The sequence below is a fragment of the Salminus brasiliensis genome, chromosome 15, assembly GCF_030463535.1.
Source record: "Salminus brasiliensis chromosome 15, fSalBra1.hap2, whole genome shotgun sequence".
NCBI classification, from domain to species: domain Eukaryota; kingdom Metazoa; phylum Chordata; class Actinopteri; order Characiformes; family Bryconidae; genus Salminus; species Salminus brasiliensis.
Window position 1 is genome coordinate 28,432,231 of NC_132892.1, and position 16,309 is coordinate 28,448,539.

The 16,309-nt window shown below is 39.4% G+C and overlaps 1 protein-coding gene across 1 annotated transcript in view; it reads right to left on the bottom strand.

Moving 5' to 3' along the window:
* Positions 1-11,724, bottom strand: part of kcnq5b (potassium voltage-gated channel, KQT-like subfamily, member 5b) — a 152,563-nt gene extending 140,839 nt beyond the window's left edge. The window contains exon 1 of the mRNA XM_072656718.1: positions 11,045-11,724. Coding sequence (XP_072512819.1) covers positions 11,045-11,370 — 326 coding nt within the window. The 5' untranslated portion in view covers positions 11,371-11,724. The remainder of the gene's footprint in view (positions 1-11,044) is intronic.
* Positions 11,725-16,309: the final 4,585 nt, after the last annotated feature.

Consider the following 16,309-nt stretch of genomic DNA (forward strand, 5'->3'; position numbering starts at 1 on the left):
GAAAGCAAAATCTGTGGACAGTAGAGACAGTTACTCCAACAAAAGCAGGATCAGCTCTTTTTAAAGCCCTTGAGTTCAGAAGAAACAGTGAACGAGCAGGTGTCTCAATACTTGTAGATAGGTAAGATGGCTGGATAGATAGATATCTTCATTCGTTCTCAATAGCGCTGGCAAGTTTAAGTGAAAACAAGTGCCTTCTCTTCCTTCCTGCTTTGTGGTCTGGCGTATGGCGGTTAGCTAATCTAACACGTGGTTTGATCTACCTCTGTTTTGCAACAGCTGCAGAGCCAAAATTAAGAGAAATGAGGAGCAGGGCTTGCCTTTCAACACTGTACCCAATCGACCTGCTGCTAAAAGGTCATGGCAGGTGGCTGTGCTGAATCACGGTAAATTTCTGTGATGTAAGGGACAGCCCGTAGGTACAAAAAAAAAAAAGTACTGAAAGAGAAACCTGGCAGCTCATTTGAACCCAACTTATCTCACATCTTCTCAGAAGATGTCCCTTCTGAGAAATGTAGCGCAAACATGTTGTTATGTGGTAATTCTGTGTGTTACACAGATGGCTTCTTGCTGGCAGTAGGGCTTGCGTGGGGTGAGGTGTGTGTGTATATAAGTGTGTGTATGAATTCACATGTCTGTTTAGCTTCGTCTGTTCTATTGATCATGATGAACTTTGATGACCAAAAGATTCAACGTTTGTCTTCTTCTCTTGAGAAGATCGTCCCAGTCACGCAAACTCCTTGTGTCTGGATTTCTTGCAGTTGTTCTTCAGGATTTTAGGACACATCTCGAGGTCTGATCTGGCCATGTTGGCAGTTGTTTCAAAGGTTTTTCACTTGTAAGAGATGTAGCAGACAGTGGAGTGACTGACTGCTGATTCGGATTGTTCTGAGATCTTTTTAAAAAACTCTTCCCAGACTCCTCTGCTTATACAACTTTCTATCTGACAGCCTCAGAGAGCTCTTTGGATCTGGCCATGGTGATCTGATCTTCACCACTCACTTCAACAACCAATCAAGAGCAAACCTAGCTAAATGTCTGAGGTTTAAATAAGACAGGCTCCTCCAGAATCCATCTGCATCTGATTTTGATTTTACACATGAAGTAGTAATAAATGTGGGGGTTTGACACATTTGACTTCTGCCTCGCAGCATAACAGAGAATAAGACATAGCCACCCAGACATGCTATGGCTAATGCAGTGGCTTCTGTGTATATACACAGAAGAGTGTTATCTGTGTGTTATCTATTTCAGTGCTGAAAAGAGCAGTGATTGGTAACTCTGCAATCAGTCTGCAGAAATGGCCCTTCAGGCCAAAAGGCTGCTTATGATGTGTCTCCACGATTTAAGGTTTAGCCCTGAAACCACGATTTAAGGTTTCACTTAGGTCTGAGAAGAAGCTAACGCTGTGGCCTTCACATCCACGCCTGAATTTACTGCCACAGTTCGTTGATCCTGCTCTGGCACAGCCAGTTCACTCTCCAGCGGTTTATCAAGGCCTTCATCAGTTGAATCGGCCTTGTCCTCACCCTCTACGATAAGACTCGTACAACAACAGCCTACTGCAGTCAGAACTAACCTGCTGGTGCCCTCAAAAGCTGGGGGAACGAAGCTGCTTTCGAAAAGACAAACCGGTGACAAAAGGCCTGTTTAACACGTAGTAATACTTCCGAAGTACTTTAGTACCACAGAGCATTGAACAATTCCATGTCATTGAGAGCATCGAACAATTCCTAGTATTGAATCGGTGCATCCCTAGTTTTAATTATGTCGAAATATTCTGTTTTCCTTCAGTCCAGCAGTCAACCCCGTAACACTGCAGTATCTCCCCCTGTAAAAAAGCAAAGGTTTCAACTTTTTGACATCATTTTGAGGAAATGACATCATCAAAGTCTTTTTAAGTTAAGGTTACGATTAAAGCTAAGATAATCGATTCTCTTCTCTAGATTTTAAAACATTTGTACTGTCAAATCAAGCTTGTCCAGCTACATTTTTACTACTTAAAATCTCAGTTAACGAATTTTGAGCAAAAAAATAATTGGCATAGTGCCAAGTATAGAACACCATTCCACACAACAGCGTTTGCTACCACAGAATGGCATTAGCCATTTAAGCACAAAATCTTCAACCTCGTCTCATTTTTTCAACGTGACGGGGTTGAATGGTTGTTACGGAATTGAATAAACTGTCACTTTTTTGTCCTGACAGAGAGCACCCAGAAGAATGACACCTGGAGAATTCAATCCAGAAGAACAGGATGTTTAGGGGTCACTGGTCTGCTGCACTGAAATACCTGCGTTACAGCAGTTGTACATTATTCAAACCTCCTGCAGGAACAGAGGTTCTATTTCTCTGCTATAGCTACTGGCTGACATGTATCTGCATAAATCCCCATCCTGGATACCCCCAGTATTCCATGCACCATACTGGTGCATCCCTACATACTGGTCTCAAATCGAATCTATAACATAAAAAGACATGAAAAATCTAAGACCCCCATTATACCAGCCTGTCTCTCTGTCTCTCTCTTTTGCCAAGGCACTGGGTATCGCTCTCGCCCACAGGAGCTGTCACTCTCCTCAGAAGGCCGCTGCAGAACGGCATTGTGAGAGAAGCGTGCAGAAGACAGGTGGGGATGAAGGCCGTCCTGAGAATATTCTAGCTGCAGGGGGCTAGAGCTACATTTAATAATTGAGTGGCAATTAGACAGATACGAAGGGTGGTGTGTGCTACATATCTGGAGGAGTGTGTGCGGACGTGGACAGAATACCGGCTGCATGCTATAGCTGCGTGCTATTCTCTGAACTAAGAATACTTTGGCTCAACACCTCCATTCATCAAAACACCCACAGAACCTCTCTTTTAGAGCTGTGATCGGTCGGGACGCTCACAGCACACAGCACTAAAACACTGTTATTGGTTTGACGGCTCATTTGCGTCTTGTAGTCATCTGTGATACACTGTATGTCCAAATGTTTGTGGACACCCCTTCTAATGAATGAATTCTGCTGCTTTAAGTTGCACCCATTGCTGGCACAGATGTGCAAATGCACACATTCACACACAGCTTGTCTAGTCCCTGTAGAGAAGCACTGCCAAAAGAATAGGACTCTCTATGAGCAGATACACATAAACCTGTTGGCACAGTGCTGCCTAATGCCATGGCGTGGGGTAGAGGGGTATGAAGTTCCCCCAGCATTGAGCTGTGGAGCAGTGGAATGATGACTGGTGCTCTATCCAGTACGTATGGGATAAAAAAAACCCTTCAGGCGATGTGATCAAATGGTGTAAAAGAACCCAATGGAGTGTTGAGGTTTTTAATATGGCGGTGAGAACGTCCTCCTTCTCAATCATCTCCTTCGCTGTATGTCACTGCCTCCTTTCCTTGCACCTATGGCCCCACGTTGGTAGCCCTCCTTCCTCTTTTTCTCACTCCTCCTTTCCTTCCTCTCGCTCCTTCCCTCTGTCTCTGTCTCTCTCTCTCTCCAGCATAGCTGGGCGGATAAGAGAGCGTTAATCCTGAGGTGTACTCAAAGGCTGCACTGTGTACAGCACAGCGCCTTGAAAACGGGTGAGAGAGGAGGGGCACCTCACTATACAAAGCCTGCTTCAGTACGAGCGCGCATACACACAAACACACACACACACACACACACACACACACTGTGCTAAGACATCAAAAATGGAATACGTCTGCTGTAAATGGGTTCAGTCTGGCTTAGTGCAGCATCCCATAGTTGCTATACAGTCTTACAGCCGACCTGCAGTAAGCTGTGGAGCAGAGCCCCCCACTGCATCTTTTCTCTTTAAACTTCTGTCAAAGGAAAACACTCTGACATTTTTCCCTTTCAAACAGAAGCAGCAGCCCTCAGTAAATGTGCACACAGCTGAGTTCCATGCGAGATGAAAGAAGCCAATAGTACCAAATGCCCTTTGAAGCAGACCGTTTGCTCAGAAACCAAAAAAGTTACATTGACAAACTAACTGCTCGATTTTTGCAGATGGAACACCTCTGAGCTGATGTAACACACCTTATCTGCAGGATGTGAGCGTGTTTCTGAACGTGGACTGGGGCTTTCAAGGTAAATATGAACTTTTATAATTATTAAAAACACATTTCAGCAGCAGAACGAACTGGGCTTCAAATATTGACTTCAAATGCGTTATCCTACAGAAATACAAATCTCAAGGTATGACACTGCTGAGAATGGTATAGTACAGGAATTCGGAGTTGATAATATTATGGTCATTATGATATTGTTAAATATTTTACAATATGACACTGCTGACAATGTTGCAGTATGACGCTGTTAAGAATGCTGCTGTATGACAGTCTGATAAATGTTACAGTATGATACTTCTGTGAATTTAACAGTATGGCACTTGCAGATGTTACATTATGACAGTTGTGAATGTTACAGTATGACAATTGTAAATGTAACTGTGACTTAAGGATGTTACAATATGACACTGTTGTGAATGTAACACTGTGCCATCTTGAGGATGGTACAGTATGACACTGTTGTGAATGTCAGTGTGGCACTTGAGGATGTTACAGTATGACACTGTTGTGAATGTAACAGTATGGCACTTGAGGATGTTACAGCATGACACTGTTATGAACATAACAGTATAGCACTTGATGATGTTACAGTATGACAATTGTAAATGTAACTGTGGCTCTTGAGGATGTTACAGTGTGACTTTTGTAAATGTAAAAGTGACACTTGACGATGTTACAGTATGACACTGTTACAAATATAAAAGTATGCCACTTGAGGATGTTGCAGTATGACATTATTGTGAATGTGACAGTAGGGCACTTGAGGATGTTACAGTATGACACTGTTACAAATATAAAAGTATGGCACTTGAGGATGTTGCAGTATGACATTATTGTAAATGTGACAGTAGGGCACTTGAGGATGGTACAGTATGACACTGCTGAATATTTTACAATATGACACTTGTGAGAATGTTAAAGTATGACAGCCTTATAAATGTTACAATAAGACTGCTAAGAATGTTAAAGTATGACAGCCTTATAAATGTTACAATATGACACTGTTGTGAATGTAACAGTATGCCACTTGATGTTACAGTATGATGCTGTTGAAACTGGTACAATATGACACTGTAGAGGATGCTGCAGTATGACAGTCATGTTACAGCGTGACACTGAATGTTACAGTAGTTCACTGTAAAGGATGCTATAGTATGACAAAGTTACAAATGTTATAGTATGGCACTGCTGAAGGTGTTACGGTATGATACTGTTAAGCATGGTACATTATAACACTTAAAAATGATGCAGTACATGGTTGTGGATGTTACAGTATGATGTTACAGTGCGGCAATGCCTTGAATGTGCTCTGAATTACTATACTATTTAATAGACCCTAAGCATTCTCAAAGGGTATGGCAATCCTGCTTCTCTAACAAAAGGTCTGGCAAAAAAACCTTATGTCATCAAACGGCTTGTGGTTTATTTTTAAGCTGTTGGCAATCCTGCTGTGCAACAACAAACACTAATCATTCAGAGAAAATAAGCACTAAGCTCTAGGACACACAGTAATGACAGTACAGACACTTCTATGACCTCAGGGGTGGTTTGCAGAAAACAGTTTCAGACATCATTCAGACTGTTTAATCTGACTGTGTTGGGGAAACAAGTGTTTCGTGATGGGAAATTTTCATCAGAACTGAGTTTTTGCAAAGCAACTGACAAAACCTGATGGTGAGATTGCATAAGCATGCATGTGTATCTCAACTCAGTCAGTTTCTGTAACACCCCCCCGTCAAACATCAGACAAAAAACGCCAACACAGCCTTCATTTAAACACACTGCTTTGTATTATGGTGTGCTATATATTAACACCCTTTAAGGACCACAGTGAATAAGCCAACCCTGTCCAATGGTCTTGCACTCTGCCCTCTTGGTCATTCCATTACACAGTGTGGCAGCAGAGGTCATCTAAACGCATTCATCATTATTAGAGAGCTGACTTTATTTATCTTATCGTCTATGAGTCACTGCAAAGGGGGCTTTTGAAAGGCACAATTACCACCAAGCAAGTGGAAATAAATGGGTTCTGCTCAGATTAAAAGCTCCTTGGTTTTCCAGGCATGGCAGGAGGCACTACACATTCCCATTAGAATCACATTCTGTGCTTAGAAACATCACCTACGTCTAGGTCTCTTTTTTAATGTAATGTACATTTAATGTTTTCAGAATGATGTTTCAATGTAATGGTTTCAGACTGAAACGTTTTAATGTAATGGTTTCAGAATAATGTTTTAATGTAATGGTTTCAGACTGAAACGTTTTAATGTAATGATTTCAGAATAATGTTTTAATGTAATGGTTTCAGAATGAAACGTTTTAATGTTATGGTTTCAAAATTATGTTTTAATGTCATGTTTCAGAATGATGTTTTAAAGTAATGGTTTCAGAATGATGTTTTAATGTTATGGTTTCAGAATGATGTTTTAATGTAATGGTTTCAGAATGTTTTTTTAATGTAATGGTTTCAGAATGAAACATTTTAATGTAATGGTTTCAGAATAATGTTTTAATGTTATGGTTTCAGAATGATTTTTTAAAGCAATGGTTTCAAAATGATGTTTTAATGTAATGGTTTCAGAATGAAACGTTTTAATGTAATGGTTTCAGAATGAAACATTTTAATGTTATGGTTTTAAAATGATGTTTTAATGTCATGGTTTCAGAATGATGTTTTCAAGTAATGGTTTCAGAATGATGTTTTAATGTAATGGTTTCAGAATGATGTTTTAATGTAGTGGTTTCAGAATTAAACGTTTTAATGTAGTGGTTTCAGAATTAAATGTTTTAATGTAGTGGTTGAAGAATAAAGCATTTTAATGTAATGGTTTCAGAATGATGTTTTAATGTTATGGATTTAGAATGAAACATTTTAATGTAATGGTTTCAGAATGATGTTTTAATGTAATGGTTTCAGAATGATGTTTTAATGTATTGGTTTCAGAATGAAACGTTTTAATGTAATGGTTTCAGAATGAAACATTTTAATGTAACAGTTTCAGAATTATGTTATAATGTTGTGGTTTCAGAATGATGTTTTAATGTAGTGGTTTCAGGATGATGTTTTAATGTAGTGGTTTCAGAATTAAACGTATTAATGTAATGGTTTTAAATGCAATCATTACAGAAGGACATATTTTAATGCAATAATTATAGAATTATGTCATATTTAGAGATTGCTTGGATTTGATACTGGGCTCACTGCAGTCTGTGTACATAAACTGAATGGAATTTTGAATTTCAGGAATATTGACAAAAGTTTTAAAGAACAGATATCTGCATGTTCTCGGATAATATTTCAACACTAGATTCAGTACCACGAATGACAGTGGTACTGTGCTAGCTCTGGTTTTAATGTAGTGGTTTCACACAAAAGAATGACATGCAGAGGCAATGGATTCTGTATGACAGTAACTGTTGGGTATGTAATTGGTTCAGAGTATCTTGTTTCAGTGTAACACATTTAGAATTACATGCTTTCAATGTAATGATTTCAGAAGGACGTGTAAATATATTTGAATGCAATGATTACAGAATAATGTCCTATATACAGATGGCACTACAGTCTCTGGATTGACATCAGCTGGATGAATCCAACCCAATCCTGTAGCAAATCTGCCCTGGAACTGCCACACATTCACACAGCGTGATGTGATGTTAGTGTGGTGGGTTTTGTTTTGTTTTTTTTCTGTGGGACAGTCAGGGGCTTTAGACGATTTTTGCAGCACATGCAGTTGTGATGATTCTGGTGTGACTACAACTGTTGTATGTGACATACAACAGTATGTCATTAGAATCACATTCTGTGCTTAGAAACATCACCTACATCTAGGTCTTTTTTAATGTAATGTACATTTAATGTTTTCAGAAGGATGTTTTAATGTAATGGTTTCAGACTGAAACGTTTTAATGTTATGGTTTCAGAATGATGTTTTAATGTTATGTTTCAGAATGATTTTTTTAATGTAATGGTTTCAGAATGATGTTTTAATGTTATGGTTTCAGAATGATTTTGTAATGTAATGTTTTCAGAATGATGTTTTAATGTAATGTTTTAGAATTATGTTTTAATGTAATGGTTTCAGAATGATGTTTTAATGTAATGTTTCAGAATGAAACGTTTTAATGTAATGGTTTCAGAATGATGTTCTAATGTTATGGTTTCAGAATGAGACGTTTTAATGTTATGGTTTCAGAATGAAACTTTTTAATGTAATGGTTTTAGAATGATGTTTTAATGTAATGTTTTCAGAATGAAACATTTTAATGTAATGGTTTCAGAATGATGTTTTAATGTTATGGTTTCAGAATGATTTTATAATGTAATGTTTTCAGAATGATGTTTTAATGTAATGTTTTAGAATTATGTTTTAATGTTATGTTTTCAGAATGATGTTCTAATGTAATGGTTTCAGAATGATGTTTTAATGTTATGGTTTCAGAATGAGACGTTTTAATGTTATGGTTTCAGAATGAAACATTTTAATGTTATGGTTTCAGAATGATGTTTTAATGTTATGGTTTCAGAATGATGTTTTATTGTAATGGTTTTAGAATGAAACGTTTTAAAGTCATGGTTTTACAATGATGTTTTAGTGTAATGGTTTCAGAATGTTTTTTTAATGTTATGGTTTCAGAATGATGTTTTAATGTTATGGTTTCAGAATGAAACATTTTAATGTTATGTTTTCAGAATGATGTTTTAATGTTATGGTTTCAGAATGAAACATTTTAATGTTATGTTTTCAGAATGAGACGTTTTAATGTTATGGTTTCAGAATGAAACGTTTTAATGTAATGGTTTTAGAATGATGTTTTAATGTTATGGTTTCAGAATGATTTTATAATGTAATGTTTTCAGAATGATGTTTTAATGTAATGTTTTAGAATTATGTTTTAATGTTATGTTTTCAGAATGATGTTCTAATGTAATGGTTTCAGAATAATGTTTTAATGTTATGGTTTCAGAATGAGACGTTTTAATGTTATGGTTTCAGAATGAAACATTTTAATGTTATGGTTTCAGAATGATGTTTTAATGTTATGGTTTCAGAATGATGTTTTATTGTAATGGTTTTAGAATGAAACGTTTTAAAGTCATGGTTTTACAATGATGTTTTAGTGTAATGGTTTCAGAATGATGTTTTAATGTTATGGTTTCAGAATGATGTTTTAATGTTATGGTTTCAGAATGAAACATTTTAATGTTATGTTTTCAGAATGATGTTTTAATGTTATGGTTTCAGAATGAAACATTTTAATGTTATGTTTTCAGAATGAGACGTTTTAATGTTATGGTTTCAGAATGAAACGTTTTAATGTAATGGTTTTAGAATGATGTTTTAATGTTATGGTTTCAGAATGATTTTATAATGTAATGTTTTCAGAATGATGTTTTAATGTAATGTTTTAGAATTATGTTTTAATGTTATGTTTTCAGAATGATGTTCTAATGTAATGGTTTCAGAATGATGTTTTAATGTTATGGTTTCAGAATGAGACGTTTTAATGTTATGGTTTCAGAATGAAACATTTTAATGTTATGGTTTCAGAATGATGTTTTAATGTTATGGTTTCAGAATGATGTTTTATTGTAATGGTTTTAGAATGAAACATTTTAAAGTCATGGTTTTACAATGATGTTTTAGTGTAATGGTTTCAGAATGATGTTTTAATGTTATGGTTTCAGAATGATGTTTTAATGTAATGTTTCAGAATTAAACGTTTTAATGTTATGTTTTCAGAATGATGTTTTAATGTTATGGTTTCAGAATGATGTTTTAATGTTATGGTTTCAGAATGAGACGTTTTAATGTTGTGGTTTCAGAATGAAACGTTTTAATGTAATGCTTTTAGAATGATGTTTTAATGTAATGTTTTCAGAATGAAACATTTTAATGTTATGGTTTCAGAATGATGTTTTAATGTTATGGTTTCAGAATGATGTTTTATTGTAATGGTTTTAGAATGAAATGTTTTAAAGTCATGGTTTTACAATGATGTTTTAGTGTAATGGTTTCAGAATGATGTTTTAATGTTATGGTTTCAGAATGATGTTTTAATGTAATGTTTCAGAATTAAACGTTTTAATGTTATGTTTTCAGAATGATGTTTTAATGTTATGGTTTCAGAATGATGTTTTAATGTTATGGTTTCAGAATGAGACGTTTTAATGTTATGGTTTCAGAATGAAACGTTTTAATGTAATGGTTTTAGAATGATGTTTTAATGTAATGTTTTCAGAATGAAACATTTTAATGTTATGGTTTCAGAATGATGTTTTAATGTTATGGTTTCAGAATGATGTTTTATTGTAATGGTTTTAGAATGAAATGTTTTAAAGTCATGGTTTTACAATGATGTTTTAGTGTAATGGTTTCAGAATGATGTTTTAATGTTATGGTTTCAGAATGATGTTTTAATGTTATGGTTTCAGAATGAAACATTTTAATGTAATGGTTTTAGAATATTTTAATGAAATGGTATGTCATTGTTTCAGAATGTGTTCAAATGTAAAGGATTGAGATTGACATGCATGCTTTTAGTGTCATAATTTCCCAACAATGTGTAAATAATATAATTATTGCATAATGACGTGTACATGCATTCATTACAGAATGACTTGTCACTTGCACAGATTTCAGAATGACGTTCCTCTTTAGAGATGGCACGGGTCTGGCTGTGTGCCAGCTCCAGTTTTGACATGCTGATTTCAGAATGACCCGTAAGTGTAATGATTTCAGTAGCCTATATGACACGTGTTGATCTCATAAATTCAGCATTCAGTGTGAGTTCCCTTGATTTCCCAACCACACGTGCTCATTCTCAAGCAAACCAACTCGTAGCAACAGGTAGACTATAAGGAGCTCAACTCCGCAACAACTGCAGCAGCAGCAGCAGCAGCAGCAGCAGCAGCAGCAGCTCACCCAGCTGAACGTGTCGATCAGACCGAGCAGGAACCTCAACAACAGCAGCACTTACACGAAAGCGTGGTAGATGAAAGCCCACGAGCGCGGTCTCTCCAGCAGGTTGTAGAGGCAGTTCTGTACGCGCCGGTAGCGCGCGTTCCTGCGGCCGCCGTGCGCGCCGTACAGCAGCGGCTTGCCGAGCAGGCTGAGGCGCGCGCCACGCTTCCCGCGCTGGCCCCCCTCGGCGGCCGAGCCCGAGCCCGAGCGCGAGGAAGCGGAGGCGCACGGGGGACGCGCAGCCTCGGCGGCGTCCAGACTGTCCTTGGCTCCATGGGCCGGTGAGGCGCTCAGCCACGGCGCGGGACCGCCGCCTTCGACGCCGCTGTGGTTCCGCGGCATGGCATCAGCCGGGCGTCATGGCATCATCCTCGTAAAGGCGCGTGGCGTCGGAAAGCAGCGGTCAACGGCGAGCGAGTTCGGCGCGTGAAGAGAGTGAGAACATGGGGTGGGTGGGTGGCTGGGTGGGGGGGTCGACGTCCTTTCACGCTTCTGCTATCCTCTTATGTTTGGCCACGCTGTGAGAAAGTCATTCCCGTGCGTTTGAAACGGACTGCTCAGGACTCGCGCCTTGTGGTCTGCGCCTCTTCGTTTCCCACCTGTTTTGAGACAAAGACACGCCCCCTGACATACGATTGGCTAGTAGTCCGTGTACTTAGTGGAGTCTGTGTAGTCCGTGGAGGCGGGGCCCTGCGTGCAACCCCAAGCCAATCGTGGGGGGCCGGAGCCTGGACGCGATTGGTCAATGACTGCAAAGGAGGCGGGGCTTGTCGGAATATGGGTGTGTGTGAGGGGGGGGCTGGGGGGGCCGGGGGGGGGGCAACGCTTTTTCCAGTGTTGATCAAGCCCAGCGTGCTTCTGCAGTCGAGTTGCGTTATGACGCTGCGCACAGGAAACCAAGCCTATCACAATCTGCAGAACACAAGAACAGCGCGAGCTAACTTCTCACATGCGCGCGCACTCTCTCTCTCTCACACACACACACACACACACACACACACATCGGTTTCGTGTGATTGTACTGCAGTGAGTGCCTCTGGTTTTAGCGTGTGTGGTTGATTCTTTAGTGAGTGGGACTTTTATGTATTTTATGTATTAATTTTATGTTTTATGTATACTTTGCATCAAATATCAAGTGCATTAATTATTCATATATATTAATCATTAAAATGTAGCAACGCTTTGGCCATTAAAATGTCTAAATGTTAAAAACTGATCAATTTATTTAAAATAATATTATATATAAAAAAAACTTCCAACTATCCAACATTTGCATATTTTGAACATAATATTACCTTTCCCATTTTTTTGTCATTACTGCAACAGCCTATGATTTCTGTGAAATTGATTTCAGTTTATCTCGTAACCATGGAAACGAAGACTAACAGGAGCAAATGTCAGCTATGTAATATTTTGATGTCTGGAAAAAAAAAGTCATTTAATCGTGTATTCCTCCTGATTTACTCAGCGTCATTACCGTTTTTACCGTCACAGCAATAATTTGTAAAAAAATTTATAAAATCCTGTCATTATTTATATGTATTTTTGTAAGTGCATCATAGCTTTAGGGAATCCATGAGATCCAAGGGCATCTTTCCTGAAAACAGTGCGAAATATCATTACCGCAACACATCATTACCAATAGTAAACTATTATTAGTTTAATTACACTAACCTGGAACCATGATCTCCTTATTGACTTGCTTAGTCTATTCAAACTAGCTGAGGTTATTCTTGAGTAAACAGTGAAGCGGTTTTGTAAGTTGTTCTGGATAAGAGCGTCTGCTGAATGCTGTAAATGTAAACCGATTGTGATGGTAATGACACATTTTCTGTGGATTTCTGGGATAAGTAGAAATAGATATGACACATAACCCGAATTTTTGTGGGAAGAACCACATCTCGTGGCCTGATCTTGGGCTGAACTTTTAATAAAATGTAAAGAAATTGAAAGAAAGCTTTAAATTGTGTCAAAAAGTAAAAAAATGTTTTGTTGTTTTTATATAATACAAATTTTCAGAAGGGATTCGCTTGTGGTGTAGGAGGGTCTCCAACGATAAAGCCCTGCTGTAATTTGCAGGAGAGTTTATTGACCATATGACCACAAAAAAAGTAGAAAAATGAGCCGCTGAACGTGGATCTGTATACAAAGTACTGTAATACAAACAATAAATGCCATCAGGCTCCTGCAACTTATCCAGAATGCAGCGGCACGGGTCGTCTTCAACATTCCTAAATTCAGCCATGTCACTCCACTGCTGCGTTCTCTTCACTGGCTTCCTGTAGCTGCTGATTCAAAACCCTGACTCTGGCCTACAAAGCCAAGACTGGACCAGCCCCTCCGTACTTGATGGCAATGGTCAAAAGCCGATCTGCACCAAGAGCCCTTCCAGCTTCAAGTACGGCTCGGCTCGACCCGCCATCCCTCAAAATCCACGGAAGACGAGTGTCCAGGCTTTTTACTGTCCAAAGTTTTACTGCACCAAAGTGGTGGAACAAGCTTCCCCTGGGTGTCCTAACGGCAGAGTCGCTCGCTGTCTTCAAACCCAGACTGAAGACCCTCCTCTTCTGAGAGTACTTGGGCGAACAGCAGAGTGGTCTCCTTACTGACTTGTGTTTAGTAGAGTCTAAACTTAGAGTATCTTTAAATTATTAGTCTATTCAAACTAGCTGAGGTTTTCTTGGGTCGCTCTGGAGAAGACCGTCTGCTAAATGCCTTAAATGTAAATGTAAATGCAGATGTAGTGTAGATCAGCAGTTCGGTCTTAAAAGATTACCAGTTGTTTGGGGGAGCCCTGATATAAGGGCCCCTTATGTTGCTTATTAGGCCATGCTGGAACTACATTATTGTGCTGTGTTATATATAATCGTGTGAATGTTTAATAGGACACTTCTTTTAAATGCTCAGGAGTGTTAGCCTACCTGTAGGATGGATGTACCAAACGCATTCTCTATTCATAATTGCCTTCGCTGACTGAGAGTGTGATGTGTATAAAGAATCTGGTAGCCAAACGAAGCACTTATGTTCAGAGTGGAGTCTGGAATTTCCATATGTAAAAACACGTGTATTTGAATGCACCAGTCTAACTCAGAGTGGAAATCTCACCCCTCCGAAATCCAGTTCCCACAGTTGTCACTGCAGTCGTTTGTTCCACTTCAATGTAAAACCCTTTGAAGTGGACCCCTGATTCACTCTGCACTTTATTGCTATACCGTCTTGCAAGCTACACACTGACACCCCTCTTACTCTACACTGCTCACGGTTTAACTAAAGTACCTGGCCTCTGTACACCACCACAACAGATTCCAAAGCAATTGAATACAGCAATGAAGATTTCAGCTAGAATTCAACAGCGTTCGACTGAATCTGAACAGAAAGTGGAGCTCTACACACTTCAGAACTCATCCTGCTACTTCCACCAGCAGTCACATCAACAATAAACCCCAGTGACTCAGACTCATTGCCAGCCATACATGCATTAACAGTGCCTCCACCATGTTTGACAGATTATGTGGTTCTGCTTCAGATCATGAACACTTCCTTTTCTTCTCCGTACTCACCATCTTGCATCTTGTAGTAACCCTCTGTATTTACTTCCATTAATGAGTCTCTTGATTGTAGACTTTGATAATGACTTACTTGCCTATTTGAGAGTATTTCTGACTTGTGAAGTTTTTTTTGTGTGCAATAGTGTGAAGCTAGCGTGTACTTGGGTTATAAAGTAAATAACTCTACTGCTAAGTCTACTGTGCACTTGCCTCGCTGACGTCTCTTCTTGGATGGCGGCTCACCACCTCAAACTTAACCCCAGCAAGACGGAGCTGCTGTACATCCCGGGAACTGCTGGACCTAAAAACGATCTTGCCATCACCTTTGAGAACTCACTGGTCACTTCTTCTGCAGAAGCTCGAAGCCTTGGTGTAGTCATGGATGATCAGTTATCGTTCTCAAGTCATGTCGCAAACGTAACTTGGTCCTGCAGATTTCTCCTGTACAACATCTGGAGAATTTGACCCTTCCTCTCTAGAGAGTCGCCCAGGTGCTCGTTCAGTCTCTCATCACTTCAAGACTTGATTACTGCAGCTCTCTTCTGGCTGGTCTCCCTCTGTGTACCATCAAGCTTCTGCAACTTATGCAGAATGCAGCGGCACGGGTCGTCTTCAATGTCCCTAAATTCAGCCATGTCACTCCACTGCTGTGTTCTCTTCACTGGCTTCCTGTAGCTGCTGATTCAAAACCCTGACGCTGGCCTACAAAGGCAAGGCTGAACCAGCCAGCCCCTCCGTACTTGATGGCAATGGTCAAAAGCCAATCCGCACCAAGAGCCCTTCCAGCTTCAAGTACAGCTCGGCTCGACCCGCCATCCCTCAAAATCCACGGAAGACGAGCGTCCAGGCTTTTTTCTGTCCTGCACCAAAGTGGTGGAATGAGCTTCTCCTGGGTGTCCAAACGGCCGAGTCGCTCGCTGTCTTCAAACCCAGGCTGAAGACCCTCCTCTTCAGAGAGTACTTGGGCGAACAGCAGAGTGGTTTCCTCATTGACTGGTGTTTAGTAGAGTCTAAACGTGGAGTATCTTTAAATTATTAGTCTATTCAAACGAGTTTTTTTTTGAGTAAATAGCAAAGCACTTTTGTAAGGCGCTCTGGATAAGAGCGTCTGCTAAATGCCCTTAAATGTAAATGTAAATGTGTACTTGAGTTATTATATAAGTTATTAACTCTACTGCTAAGCTAGTGTGTACTAGGGTTAAGGCCATATTCAATAGACAACCATTTACATTCTACTTGGAGTTCAGTTCCATTTAATAGACATGTACGGTGAGTTGTGAGTTGGTTTCAGACAGGTGCAGACTTTCAGTTAGGTTCCTCGGATAAGTATCTGTCTCGCAACGGGGACTGAGAACAGGAAATGAGACCGTATGCAGTTTTGTCTTATCTTGTTCAAAGGTAAGAATACACTTCCTCTCAGATCATCTCATCTAGGTCTGGAATAATCATCTGCCTTATAGTGAGCTATATTTCAAACCTAGCTTTAAATACACTGCACAATACTCGCGGTTTAAGTGGTCCCACATTCATTATGACCTTCCACAGAGGTCCAATTTTAAGGGTCAGCTTCTCAAGCATTGATGAAGCCTGGTTTTAGACTTAACTGTAATGCCAGTGGTGTTTCACCATTAAAGATCACATTTTGTCCATATTCAGGCTCCACCTGGGTCTTAAGATCACATGTGGAGCAAGTAGGTCCATGTTTTTTCATGAAGGGCTCCAACTCCCAGTCT